The 12,911-nt window shown below is 48.6% G+C and overlaps 4 protein-coding genes across 4 annotated transcripts; 2 read left to right on the top strand and 2 right to left on the bottom strand.

The window, feature by feature from the left end:
* Window positions 1-39: 39 nt before the first annotated feature.
* BC939DRAFT_480251 (uncharacterized protein) lies at window positions 40-662 on the top strand (the record flags this gene model as incomplete). The annotated part of the gene is made up of 2 exons (XM_051558923.1): window positions 40-396; window positions 441-662. 2 exons carry the CDS (start codon window positions 40-42, stop codon window positions 660-662), a joined length of 579 nt encoding a protein of 192 aa, XP_051408575.1.
* Window positions 663-970: 308 nt separating this feature from the next.
* On the bottom strand, window positions 971-3,548 carry BC939DRAFT_495833 (uncharacterized protein; the record flags this gene model as incomplete). The annotated part of the gene is given in 5 exon segments (XM_051559661.1): window positions 971-1,084; window positions 1,138-1,307; window positions 1,409-1,541; window positions 1,555-1,627; window positions 1,855-3,548. The coding sequence occupies 5 exon segments, from the start codon at window positions 3,519-3,521 to the stop codon at window positions 971-973; spliced, it is 2,157 nt and encodes a 718-aa protein (XP_051408574.1). The 5' UTR covers window positions 3,522-3,548.
* Window positions 3,549-4,932: 1,384 nt separating this feature from the next.
* BC939DRAFT_414889 (glucan 1,4-alpha-maltohexaosidase precursor) lies at window positions 4,933-7,517 on the top strand. The gene is made up of 7 exons (XM_051552986.1): window positions 4,933-5,089; window positions 5,192-5,285; window positions 5,393-5,762; window positions 5,916-6,058; window positions 6,173-6,301; window positions 6,427-6,691; window positions 6,780-7,517. The coding sequence occupies exons 1-7, from the start codon at window positions 5,029-5,031 to the stop codon at window positions 7,404-7,406; spliced, it is 1,689 nt and encodes a 562-aa protein (XP_051408573.1). The 5' UTR covers window positions 4,933-5,028; the 3' UTR covers window positions 7,407-7,517.
* A 2,370-nt stretch (window positions 7,518-9,887) lies between these two features.
* On the bottom strand, window positions 9,888-11,802 carry BC939DRAFT_480248 (uncharacterized protein; the record flags this gene model as incomplete). The annotated part of the gene is made up of 6 exons (XM_051558922.1): window positions 9,888-10,467; window positions 10,559-10,747; window positions 11,043-11,107; window positions 11,216-11,289; window positions 11,543-11,653; window positions 11,790-11,802. The coding sequence occupies 6 exons, from the start codon at window positions 11,800-11,802 to the stop codon at window positions 9,888-9,890; spliced, it is 1,032 nt and encodes a 343-aa protein (XP_051408572.1).
* Window positions 11,803-12,911: the final 1,109 nt, after the last annotated feature.

Below are 12,911 nucleotides of genomic sequence, written 5' to 3'. Positions count from 1 at the left end.
CGTTGTTCGGTCGAGAGCTCGACGGGCGCGTGGGCGACGATGGAGTTGTCTATGTCGATCACGCGTATATCTGTGGAGGATACTGCTGCTGGTGCTTCTACTCCTTCTGGTTCTAGTTCTGGTTCTGGTGCTGGTGCTGTTGTCTGTGCTTTACTTGCTGGCGATAATGAGGGTGAGGATGCTGGTGGTTGGGGAGAATTGAATGCTCGCCGTCGTCGTTGCGCGTTTGAACTGAAAGGGTCGTCCCCGAATGAGACTGTCGTTGCTGCTGCTGTTGAAGAGTACTTTCGAGTACGAACCTCCTCCGTTCTTCCATGCGCCAATGCCAACCCCACCGCCCGCGGTCGTCGCTGTGTCTGTGTCTGGTTGAAAGATCTGAGCAGGTTCTGGTTCACTGTAAGAATCCGATTGCTACTGACAGAAGTGATACCGCTCCTTAGATATGTACTTTTGGAGGCCGTGCTATAACTCGATTGCCTCAAGGTTCTGGGAAGCAGTCGCTGTTGCCGGTACTGGCAAAGGGCGCTGTGCTGCTGCAGGCACACACCTCGGACGGAGGCATTCCTGCGGAAGAGGACGAATGGCTGCATCGCCACACGCTCCATTGCGAGTTTAGTCTTTTGAGGAGTTGCTGGTTTATGTCCACTGCGTTTTGGTCCTGACTCCTCGGTTAGAAAACGGAAGACGAGCGAGGCGAGAAGAAAAGTGTGTTTGAAAGAAGAGTCCAAGGCGTAGAGCGCCGAGAGCAAAAAGCACAAACAATCCGTGACTGATAAAACTGAAACACTCGCATAAAAATTGGTGGCAAACCAAACCTTTTTTTTTTTTTTTTTTTTTTTGCTGCACAGCACTCCATCGCGTGTCGTATCGAAAGAGCTGTACCTCGTTTTATCAAATACCATGGTAATTGTTAAGACTACATCATCACACTATCCCTCTTCGCCTACTCCCTTTTCCCGTCCATCCCTACTCATCGTGCAGGACATTGATCGCGTTCGCAACTGCGGCAAGTCCAAAAGTTGTCCGGGCTAGTGCACGTCCCATCGCCTGCGCTGAATGTCCAGAAACGGCCTCTCCAAGAGCACTATCGAGGATACCCAGCTGCTCCATCACACTATTCATCCATCCATACTGTACCATCTGCGAAATAATGAGGCTCGCAAAAAGCGTGTGAAGCGCAACGCGCGAGAACCCTGCTAGTTCAAGAAGAACCAAGAGAACCATGGTCGCCGGAACAACCGAAGTAAACGTCTTCAGGACCGCGCTGAAGGAGTTATGGTGATGGTGGTGCCCGCGGTGCTCTTCATCTAGGATTTCGATATCATATAAAAGATTGTTCGTTAACAAATGCGTACAAAAAAAAAAAAAAAAAAAAAAAAAAGAGAGAGAATCAGTTTCGACAACTTACGATGAATGTCCTTGTCATGCTTCTCATGCTGCTGATGATGATGGTGATGGCGATGGCTGTACTGGTGAAGCTGGTCGTCCGAAGAGTCCGAACCATGCACCTGGCTGTGGCTCTGACTATGGCGTCTTCTACTCTTCGTCACATACAAGTTCCCATGCGCATCCGTCGCCACCGCAGACATCTCGGGACAACACCTCCTTCTCAACCAGATCTGTCGCGCTAGAAATAACATATACAGCGCCGTCAGCGCACCATATAACGAGCTGAGTTCATGATAACCTGTATCCAACAGATGATGCTCGTAACCGGGTTGATGCCCGCCCGCAAATAAACTGTGCTTCGCATCTCCCAATAACTGATGATAGGAATCGTGGGCCCGACTGTGGGGCTCAAAGGGCGTAGAAGCTGTCCACATCGAACTGACTGAGGCTGTCGCACGCTCGTACCCCCTCGACGCGCGGTTCTTGATCACGTCCGCGGATGCTTCGGCATCGTGCAAGTGATGACTAGCATCCTGATGCAGACCCTCGCCGGATTGAGCGACCCTCGCAGCTGCAGATGACACCGACTTGGACGCATGGCGCGAGAGAGATAAAGCCGACTTGGACGCCTCATGGGGGAGAGCCGCCGCGGATCTGAAAGCCTCAAGTGACAACGATGAGGCCACCTTGGCAGCATGCTCGAGTTTGGCTTTCAATTTCACACTATCTTTGCGAAAGGACTCTAGTGCATGGTCGTACGCGCTCTTGGGTACAGCCTTGATCTTGGCCTCTACATCCTTGACAGTGGTCGCAAATGTTCTCGAGGCTTCCTGAATGGTCTTCTGGATCTTGGCTTTATCATCCTTAGAGGTTCTGATGACTTCTTGGATGTTGCCACGGGCACTGTTGAGAGGCTCCTCCAAACTTTTAAAGATTGCGTTGTAGGTCTGAGTACGTGCATCCTCGACGCTCTTGATTGCGCTCTTGAAGATGTGCTCGTATTGGTCCTTGGCTTCGCCTGTATTATGGACAACGGCATTCCACTGCGACGTCAACCACGCGTCTGTCTGTTCTTCAGAGTACTTGGCCTCGTTCAGCCTACCCTTGATCTTCTCCATCAACGTATCGAGTTCCTCTACTGCTCCTTTCTCGCCACGAGCAATGCGATCCAAGATACCATGATAGCGATCTCTGACATATTTCAAAGCCGAATCAGACGACGGTCCAGTCCTAGCCTTCGATCCCGCCTCTTTCCACAGCCCCTCCAACACCCTATGGACATTCTCTAACGGAATCTCCTTCTTCGGCAACATCTTAAACCCACCGTGGCCATGCTTCCTACTGTCCGAATGATCCCAGATCTCTCGACAATCCCACCCAGAACCTGTAACCGGGTCCTGTCTCGAAAACCAGTACTGCGAGCTGGGACTGCACACATATTTTGGCGGATTGAACACCAAAGAATCGACCGCTGCTTTAAACTGATCCCATTTCTGGTGGGTCATCTCCTCGACCTTTTCCCCGACCTCCTTCTGCGTATGCTCTCGCTGCTGGAACCATCGCGACCGTGCTCTCTCGAGGGCCTCCTCATGCACCTTCTCGGCCGCCGCAAGGGCGTCACGATACCTTTTCTCGGCAGTCTCATAGGCTTCACGGGCCTCTCGCTTGTAGCCAAGCATGGCCCATTTAGCCTCCTTGGAGGTCTCGTCTCGGGCAATGCGAGCCTTGTGGACGAGTTCCCTCGCGGTTTCCTCAGAGTCCTGGGAGAGAGTTTTCCAGTAGTCATAGGCCCGTCGCACTACGCTGTTTGGGGAGAAGCGCGAAGGGTTCGTATGTTCGTTCTCGTCTTCGTCTCCGTCATGCTCGTCGTCAAGGTTGTTGGAACCCGAATTGGTGTGGGAAGGGAGCCAGTAATCCCTGAAGGTCTTTTTGACACCTTCAACGGCCTTAAGCTCATCGTAATTATGGTGGTCGTGCTTGTGGTCGTGGTCGTGAACGTGATGATATTGGTAGTGGTGGTCTTTGTCGTCGTTCGTTTCCTCGTACTCGTTGACAACGGTAGTGGTGTGGGTAACGACGGTGGTGGCAGCGTCGCTCTTGATGGTGTGGGTGCTCACAGCTTCAATACTCATTGCTGAAGGTTGTGAGTGTATGAATACAGTAAAGGTGGCTGGACGTGAAAAATATACATAAAAAACCGGCGAAACACGAGTTAAGAAACATAAAAAAATGTTTTGTCTCGCATATCGAACCCAATCCGCGTTTGGGTTTGGATAGGACGTGAAGCGAGCTCATCCAGGGCTACGATAAGCAAGGGTTCATCTTCCAAGAAGCAGCCACGCGTCGTGAATGCATCTATGCACAACATCTCCACTCCACTATGGAGAGCAAAAGATAAGAGCCATGTTCAATCTACAATCTAGACGAGTTGATTTAGTGAAGTGCGGATAGAAAGAATGCGCTGAGTTTTTTTACCAATGATGACGCAAATTAATTTAAGAATGCCAGACTTTTTGATGGTATGAACTAGAATGAAATGGGGTATGCTGTCTATCATATCGTTTCCTAGCTTGTTCTGGATGACCAGACAACGGATGCCAGAAGATGTCTGCATTCACACCGCACAAACGATAACAAAGAAGTCGCGATTTGAATCGATGATTTGAGAGCACTCAATGGATGTTTGTTGTACAAAGTAAGGGAGTGCACGGTCCAGCACAATGTCACGCTTCTTAACCGACAAGACTTTTTCTCCATCCATATCCAGCGTAAAAACAGCCCGGATGTGTAATCTCGGTTGCTATTCCCTAGCAATATGTATTCACCATTACTTCTCAAGCTTATGAATGCTTTTATTTGCTATGGACCATCCCTAGCATAACCATGGCTCTCTGCGTTCCGGCCTACAAATCAAATTGGCTGCCTACTTTCCTTTTTGAACTAATTGCCGTTCATTCGTGGTTAGCGCGTACTAAAATGGACCTGCAGGCTGTCCGTTGCAGGGACTGGCAAATCGACCATCCAGACCTCCTGTAATTTGCAAACTGATCTACGTTTCATGTTCCGCTCAATCGCCGTACAAGAAACGGAGGCTGCCGTTTGTCACCAAAACGTCATGGATGAGCGATGAAGCGAGGGGTAAAGACTTGAACAACGTTCAGCTGTTGTATATATATAGTATTTTTTGACGTGGTTCATTGGTCCAGGAGAAGAAATGTCGCACTTTTTGGTCTAGCTCAGGGCATACTGTATAAAGGCACGGCCCTGGAGGATTTTGTGTGATTGGTCAGTTGGTCCAGGAAAACTCGTCATGGTGACGACATTGTTTTGCTCCTTTGCACAGCTTATTACACGAATGGCGGGAATGGAGCTGCTGGCGGTCATCATCTGGCAATCGCTCTCGATTTGTGTCTGACCCATTTCTCTCCTGTTTAAGGTTATCAGTCTTACATTTGACTTTGCCCTGTGCCTTGTTGCCCCTGGCGTGCCTTGCCTATAAAACTCATCCTTAGCCCGCCTTCACTTTTTTTTTGTTTCTTCACACTCACTTTTCTAACCATTCTTGTCTTAGCCTCGATCAACTCTACCTCTCCACCTTTCTTGCATATCCCCCTCTTCTCCCACCTTTTTTGACCCAACATGCCTAACAAACACGAGAACGTCACTATGTTCCAGTTCTTTGAGTGGTACACCCCTGCAGGTAACACGGTGCAGTTTCTTGCTTGGCCTTACGCGTGAAAGTGTGCACCACTATGATGTTTATTAACATTTTATCGCATCTCCATATGTACTATGCTATTAGACCACATGCACTGGATCCGTCTCAAGGAGCAGGCCAGCTTGCTCAGCACTCTCGGCCTGACCGCCATCTGGGTTCCACCCCCAACCAAGGGAAGGTAACGTATCATCTCATTCGCTTTCTCATTCTCACTCTCTCCCCTCGTTATTTTGCGCCCGCCTCGTTCACCCTATTGACAACCGTTCTCCTTCTCCTCGCTCACAGCTCCCCTTATGATGTTGGCTATGCCGTGTACGATCTTTGGGACATGGGTGAATTCGACCAAAAGGGCACCCTGCCCACTAAATACGGTACCAAGGACGAGCTCAAGGCTGCGATCGATGAGTGCAAAAAGTACGGCATCCAAGTCTACTTTGATGCGGTCCTGAACCACAAGGCCTCGGGCGATGAGACCGAGGTCTTTAAGGCGGTTGCAGTCGCGGATGATGATAGGACACAAGAGATCGAGGCCCCGCATGATATTACTGCTTGGACAAAGTTTACGTTCCCAGGAAGGAAGGGCAAATACTCGGATTTTGAATGGAACTATACGCACTTTTCCGGAACGGATTGGGATGCCAAGGAGAAGAGATCTGTAAGTGGTTTTTTTACGCCCGTATGATTGATGAGATGGAAAATTGGCATGGATGTCGGTCGGAGGTATTTGATGGATGAGAATGAAAACTGACAGATCGCTGCTTTTGATCGCTTCATTTTTATTTTTATTTTATTTTATTTTTTTGGACAGGCTGTGTTCAGGATCGAGGGCGAGAACAAGAGCTTCTCGGACGATGTCGATAGCGAGAACGGTAACTTTGACTATCTGATGTGCTGCAATATCGATTACAAGCACCCGGATGTCGTTGCCGAGACTGAGCGCTGGGCCATGTGGTATGTTTGCATTTTCATCCCTTGACAGACCTTGCCACCCCATATACCAATTTTCTCACCAATCGAAATTGTTTTGTTTTTTCTTCCTCGGTGGGTGAATTGGTTGTGAAATAGGTGCGTTAACGAGTTCGGAATCGATGGACTCAGAATCGACGCACTGAAGCACATCAGCGCCGGGTTCATTGCTCATCTGCTCGATCACGTCCGCAAGGAGTCCAATAACCCCGACTTTTTCGCCGTTGGGTATGTAGTTGCACATACATTCTGGATTTCAACAAAACCAAGCAACCACGTCTTTAAGCGCATTTTCGGCGATGACAGCTAACCAGTCGCCCTTTTTCATTCTTATTTTTTTTCGTCCATTGCAGAGAGTACTGGAAGCAAGATGTGAATGATTTGGACTCGCACTTGGAGACAGATAGCAACATCCACTTGTTTGATGTTCCACTTCACTACAACTTTGCTCGTGCAGGAAAGGAAGGCCCCTCCTTTGATATGAGAACCATCTTTGATGGCTCCCTTGTCCAGTCAACCCCTCAGTCTGCTGTCACCTTCATTGACAACCACGATACCCAGCCCTACCAAGCTCTCGAAAGCTTTGTCGAGCCCTGGTTCAAGCCTCTCGCTGCCGCTGTACGTCCTCTGCCCTCAATATTCTCTCGCCCTAAATATTCTGTTTTCTCGCATGCATCCTAACGCTCATGTCTTTCATCTCTAATAGCTTATTTGTCTGCGCTTTGATGGATTCCCATGCATCTTCTATGGTGACTTCTACGGCATCGAAGCCAAATCTTCGAAAGAACCACACACGGCCATCCCAGGTCGCAAAGAAATGTTCTCCCGTATGCTCCTAGCCCGCAAAGAATTTGCCTACGGTGACCAAGACGACTACTTCGACCACACGAACTGCGTCGGTTGGGTCCGCCACGGCGATGAACACCATCCTAAGGGTCTCGCTGTTGTCATGTCGAACTCACACGCCAAGGGTAACAAACGCATGAACGTCGGCGCCCATCGTGCGGGACAGGTCTGGGTCGATATGATGGGATACTGGCAGGACCCTGTCACGATCAAGGAGGATGGATCTGCGAAATTCTATTGCCACTCGGGCAGTGTCAGCTTGTGGGTCGAGAAGGAGGAAGGAAAGAGCTGGATTACCGTGGAGGAGTCGAGTCCGGAGGAGAAGGAGAAGCATCAGCGAGAGGAGGACGATGCACGCGCACATGCGGACGATCAAAGCGAGAGTGAGGAGGAGGAGACCAAGGAGTTCGAGGCCGAACATCCAGAGTTGCCAAAGCCCTTGGATACCTGGGATCACCTCTTGAAGGAGGATGAGCCCCAGCGCTAAGAAACTGTAAAGATACGCCACTTTATTCAATACCACCATCATCATAGTACCCCCATGTATAGAGTCCTCATTAGGGAGTCATGAAGCCAATATAATTCTTTTACATCTGCACGCCTGAACCATGTCCTGGACTATGAACGCTCCTACAGTTCTCCACTTACGAAAATCAAATACATTGGCTTTGCAATTTTCAGGGGGCGACTCTACACACTATTCTTGTTTTCTAATCGTGTGAGCCGCTGGGATCCGCGCTATCGAACCGAGCCTCGGTAACGGCGTTTGGCTATCAAGGTGCTCCTGAGCACCACTTCCATGTTCTCGCCTTCTCTCTTTTTCCTCTTTTTTCTCTTTCTTTCTCTCATTTTATTTAATTACTAGCAGGTTGCCCGCGGTTATCGCCTCGAGTCCAAGGGGCCCAAAAAAAAATATATATATATATAGTGCGCTCAGCAACTTTCTAGAAACGATGTTTCGCGAGTAACCTCCCTCTCGCCCATTTATAATGCAGAACCTTTAAATTATCTCGGTGAGTGCAACGCGAGAAGCCGACATATAGTTGTCCAGCATCAAAAACGTGCTGAGGTGTTTGCCCTTGCGCCTTATTGATGGTCATGGCAAATGCGGCCTTGACAGGAAACTGGTGCCTAATGAACTTGATTGGCGTACTTCCGCCGTCCATGGTCGTGAGTGCTATGCGCGGAATGAGGACTGTCCGACCCTTGAACTCGCCATGAAGGATCTCTGCACTCAGATATCTCTGCTGGAGTGCTCGAACGACCAATCGAGTGTTGTTGCAGAGGCCTGATTTGCCCGACGTGAACATGCAATCGCACAATGTTTGAGGCGTGACCTTGCAGTGGGGAGGCACAAATCCTCCAGAGTGCCTCACAGGCGGATATGTGTCTAGAATTGCGGAATTCTAGGATTTTGTCCACGTATTTTGGGGCATCGCCATTCTCGAGAGCGATAGCCATGTTGGCTCGGTCAGGGCCCTTGGCCACATATTTGTAGAGGTATTTTACTACCGACATGGACGTGCAGATCTCCACACTATGAGCATCATACTTGGGGCAGAGCCACTTATTATGGGGCACCGCCCATCGATTGTCGATTATGCGTTGACTATGTTGGTGAACGCGGCTCCGCCGTCGACGATAGTAGGGATACCCCTTCTCACTCCTGACCGTCTCGTTCGAGAAATCGCGAGGATAGGCTTTGTTGCACGTCTGAGGTCGCTGCTCCAAAGACTTCTTCGCGGCTTCCCCCAAGCAGTGGGCTTTACACGGCCCATGAATTTCCGAAGTCGCTGCAGTGTTGTGGAGCGACGACTCGGTGATCGGATCCGGCAGTTCGGCCGAGACGATGCTGTCGTAGTCCTCGGTCGTCTCAGGTTTGAATTGGTCCTTCAAGGTCAACAGTATGTGAGTGTGTGGCAAAGCGCGCTTCTGAAACTCGACAACCCAGGTGTATGCCTTGGTTTTGCCGAATACAACAGCTCGGCGATTAGTTGAGAGGTCTAAGTTCAGCAAGTTCAGCCCATTAATTGAAAAGGAAAAAAAAAAAAAACTTGCCCTTTCGGCGTGTTGTTGGGATTGTCGGGACAGTCCTTAAAGGTCACCCTAGAATGACCAACTTGTCCACACACACGCGCGCGTTCGAGGTGCATGAACAGGTCTGACAGCAAGGCAATGTGATGAAATCCTATCGTGTCAGTATGGGAAACATAAGAACGTGGGAGCGAGTGACACAATCACACGCGACGGACTCTTTGGGTGAGGCAGTAGAGATGTAGAGGTGCAACAAATTGGGGATAATGAGTGTTTATGGCTCGGTCTATTAAATGTAATTCTTGCATATGCTTCGCCCAGCGCTGTGCTGTAGCCAGACATGGCCACCGAGAGCGTCATGACAATTAAAAAAAGGGTATGATGTATTTGCCATACTATCTCGCTTGTTGAAAGCGCTACTTGCCCCGCCCCTAAACCTATCATCACTCGGTGCCAATTCACTTTTGGAAGCATTATGCCCTGAGGTCACCATTTATTGGTTCTAATCTCCTATGCTAGATACATTAATAGGCATTCTCTGGTGTTTAAGGCACCAGTTAGCTACTGTACAATCAAAGAGCTGCAGTAGATCGTTTATCACATAATTCCAAGTCCCACATACACCACAAAGAGCATCCAGTTCATATGTCATATGTATATGTTTGTTTTTATTGCTACACGTTTATTAACAATTTCAAGGTACCCCAAATCCCCCTTGAGTAACTCGCGGCGCCTGCGGAGTATGTGGGAATGATATCTGTGAAAAACGAGATGTCCTTTTAATAATGAGCAAGTCGTGCCTTATATACAAGAAAATATCTGTTAATGCATCTTGTATAGGGGACTAGAACTATAGAAGGTGGTCTCAGAGACACTATGCTCTTAATAAAGAATCGGCACCGAGTGGTGGCAGGTACAGGGAAATGGGGCACTTTCAATAAACAAGACAATATGGTGAATACACCACAGCGCCATCATTCGTACCAATATTATCCATGAGAGTGCCGTCGGCGCCCTCAAGAGCATCCACGAAGACTTCATGAGCGCTGTCGAGGTCATCAAAGTCATCAAGAGCCATGCTCGAAGTCTCATCCACCGCCCTGGGGTTGGGATCCCACGCAAGGACAAAGTCATCTGAAAAGATGCTTTCGTCGATATCGAAGTCATCGAACTCATCCATGGGGACATCCATGGGGATGCTCACGATACTCGCGATGTCATCTGTTGACTTCTTGGGCCCATCATCCCATGAATGGTAGACCAAGGACCTACATGTATCGGTGCTCGTAGTGGCTTCATCCAGACACGCTCGGCAGCAAAAAAAGACTGTGTCTTCGATAGAGCAGCTTATACTTGAACTTGAGCTGTAGGGGCCTATTAGAGTGTTGTCGATAGGTGACATAGGCTGGGGCGTGACCATTTGCACCTTGCCTTTGTCGACCTTCATGCGCTTGAACTGCGCCTTGGACTCTGTCTGACCCATCTCGAGGGCCGGACTTGATGGAGCGCTAAGACTGCAAGAAGTAAGTGAACCATTCAATGTTATGAGATAATATGTCCTCGGTCGAGCACCTGCTGTGTCTGCAGTGACGCAATGTAACATACTCCTTGTTCTTGAATCGCCTATTGGATCTTGCAGGTTGCTGCTTGGTCTTTGCAGCAGGAAGATCAATCAGCTTGTCCTCGCTCTGCAGTTTCGTCTCGCCAACCTTTTGTCGCTTGGTTGTTTGACGCATTCCTATAGGAATGCGAATTTTCGTCTGGCTCTTCTTGAGGACTAGGCTTGGTGGGTCACTAAGAATGTAAGAAGCAAATAAAACACTCAATGGCGTGAGATCAATTGTTCCTCGAGCAAGCGCCCGCTGTATATGTGGTGACGCGACGCAGCATACGTCTTAGGACAGGTGTAGAACGACCGTCGAGTGTGGTTCTTGTTGCATTTCCCACACATAGCCATAATGTGATATATACAGCAGTATAGTAGCGTTGTGGTATTGTGGCTCTATCAGGTAAAAGTGCTAGCTGTAAATACGTTTCTCAATAAAGACCTCTACTGGTCAATGAAGTCTCTAAATAATCACTGTCTTACTGTAAATGTGTGTCGCGAATAAATGAGCAACGACGAGGGAAGGGGTCTCGAGCGAGGGCCACAATCTGTATAACAGAGGACTACAGGAGTAAATTGGGAAGCAAAGGACCTAGAGATAAGCTGTAGGGATATAGTAGAAACAAATAAAGACTTCAGACGCCGAGAACACTTACAGTGAGGTCCTTTGTGGATGGAACCTCGAAGAAACGCTTTGTCCTTAGCAGAAAGAAAAGAAAGACAGCAAGTACTATTTGCAAGGCGACGACACACTCAGGTTAGGTATCAGCAAGGTCAAAGGGACTCTGCCTTGGCTCTTGTGCCTAGACGACGACATCGAGAGGTGCTGTTCTTTGTCCTCGTTCGTTATAAAACCATGGCCGTTACCTGGTCGAGAGACCTCCATGCTACGCGAGGCGGACTCGCAGGAACACTTGATTGCGAACCCTGTCTCTACTATTGCTGGGCGATACGCTATGATGGCCAGCTATGGCAAAGTATACCAATTTGGGGTACAGTGTAGTGGGACAATGGGTATGTGGAGCGACTTAGGGAGTCGTACAGTGTAGGTGTTGTGCGGAAGTATTGAGAGGAAACAGACCAGGAACATTTCTCTAGTATTTATTGACCAGTAAACTCTATGAATGCAAAACCAATTGACTGTTCTATGACTGCACGTACTCCCTACTTGCATACCCCATCATTGCACGCACAGCCTTCGCTTGATATGACCGTATGAATGTCCCGTACCTATTCCGCTCATCGTGCCATACCAAGTAACATAGCTGGGTCTTCCACCCTGGATATCCTGGATACCCTGTCTGGGCCCCACGTGGATTCACCATACTACAGCATGTTGTACTTGAAGGAAAGAAAGTGTCGCGACCTCAGCCAAGGTGCTTAGCCCAGGCAGAGATGTGTCAGGAACCAATTTCCCCTGTCTGGCCTGGATTAGGGGTGTTCAATACGACACCTCTCGTCTCACTTTGTCTGTCTTCCCTTTATTATTATCACGGATGTCTATGTTACCCTGCCTGTATAAAAGGAAGCAATACATACCACAGTAGAACCTCATCTATCAACTTGACATTATTCCTACACATATCTTAAATAAACACAGTAAAGAAATGTATATCCGAACTCCATCGTGCCCTTGTCCCTGTTGTTGATCGAAGGATCACTTTGCTTAGCCCAGTCTGAGGTCACGACAGCTCTTCTAGTATACACAGGCACATATGTATCTGAAATGATATGCCATTTGTAATTTAGAGAAGGAAAGAGAAGGAAAGAGAAGGAAAGAGAAGGAAAGAGAAGGAAAGAGAAGGAAAGAGAAGGAAAGAGAGGGAGAGAGAAGGAAATAGCAAGCGAGGGAAGAGAAAGAACGAAAACAAATAACCCGCGTCGTGATACTTGACAGGGGGAAGTGCTCATAGTTCTATAATACTTAGTTTCAATTCAGTCGCCGGTTCCACGTACGGAAGAAGTAAAGAAGCGACATCCGCGCACGCGCCCACCCACTGCCATCTGTGGGAATGAAGGCCACGCAAGCAACAAACGTGTACATGTACAGCGGCTGAGCGGAACATGAAATGAAGGTCAGTTTGCAGATTACAGGAGGTCTGGATGGTCAATTTGTCAATCCCTGCAGGTCCATTTTTAGTACAGTCACGGTATCATTAGTTTAAAATACAGAGGTTCATATGAAAATTCCTGTGCGCTCTTGGATTCAAACACTGCGAATGGCTGATATGTGCCAGAGTCGGAAAAGCTGAGGAAATCTGGAAGGGACACAAAAAGTGAAAAGTATTGGATAACCTTAGGACCCTGAACGATGAACGAATATGGGCGAGAGATCAAGATCAGGCACACACA

The sequence above is a fragment of the Gamsiella multidivaricata genome (assembly GCF_025024155.1).
Source record: "Gamsiella multidivaricata strain RSA 2152 chromosome Unknown BC939scaffold_72, whole genome shotgun sequence".
Taxonomy (NCBI): domain Eukaryota; kingdom Fungi; phylum Mortierellomycota; class Mortierellomycetes; order Mortierellales; family Mortierellaceae; genus Gamsiella; species Gamsiella multidivaricata.
The sequence above is the reverse complement of the archived record's forward strand: the minus strand, read 5'-3'. Positions and strand labels throughout refer to the sequence as shown.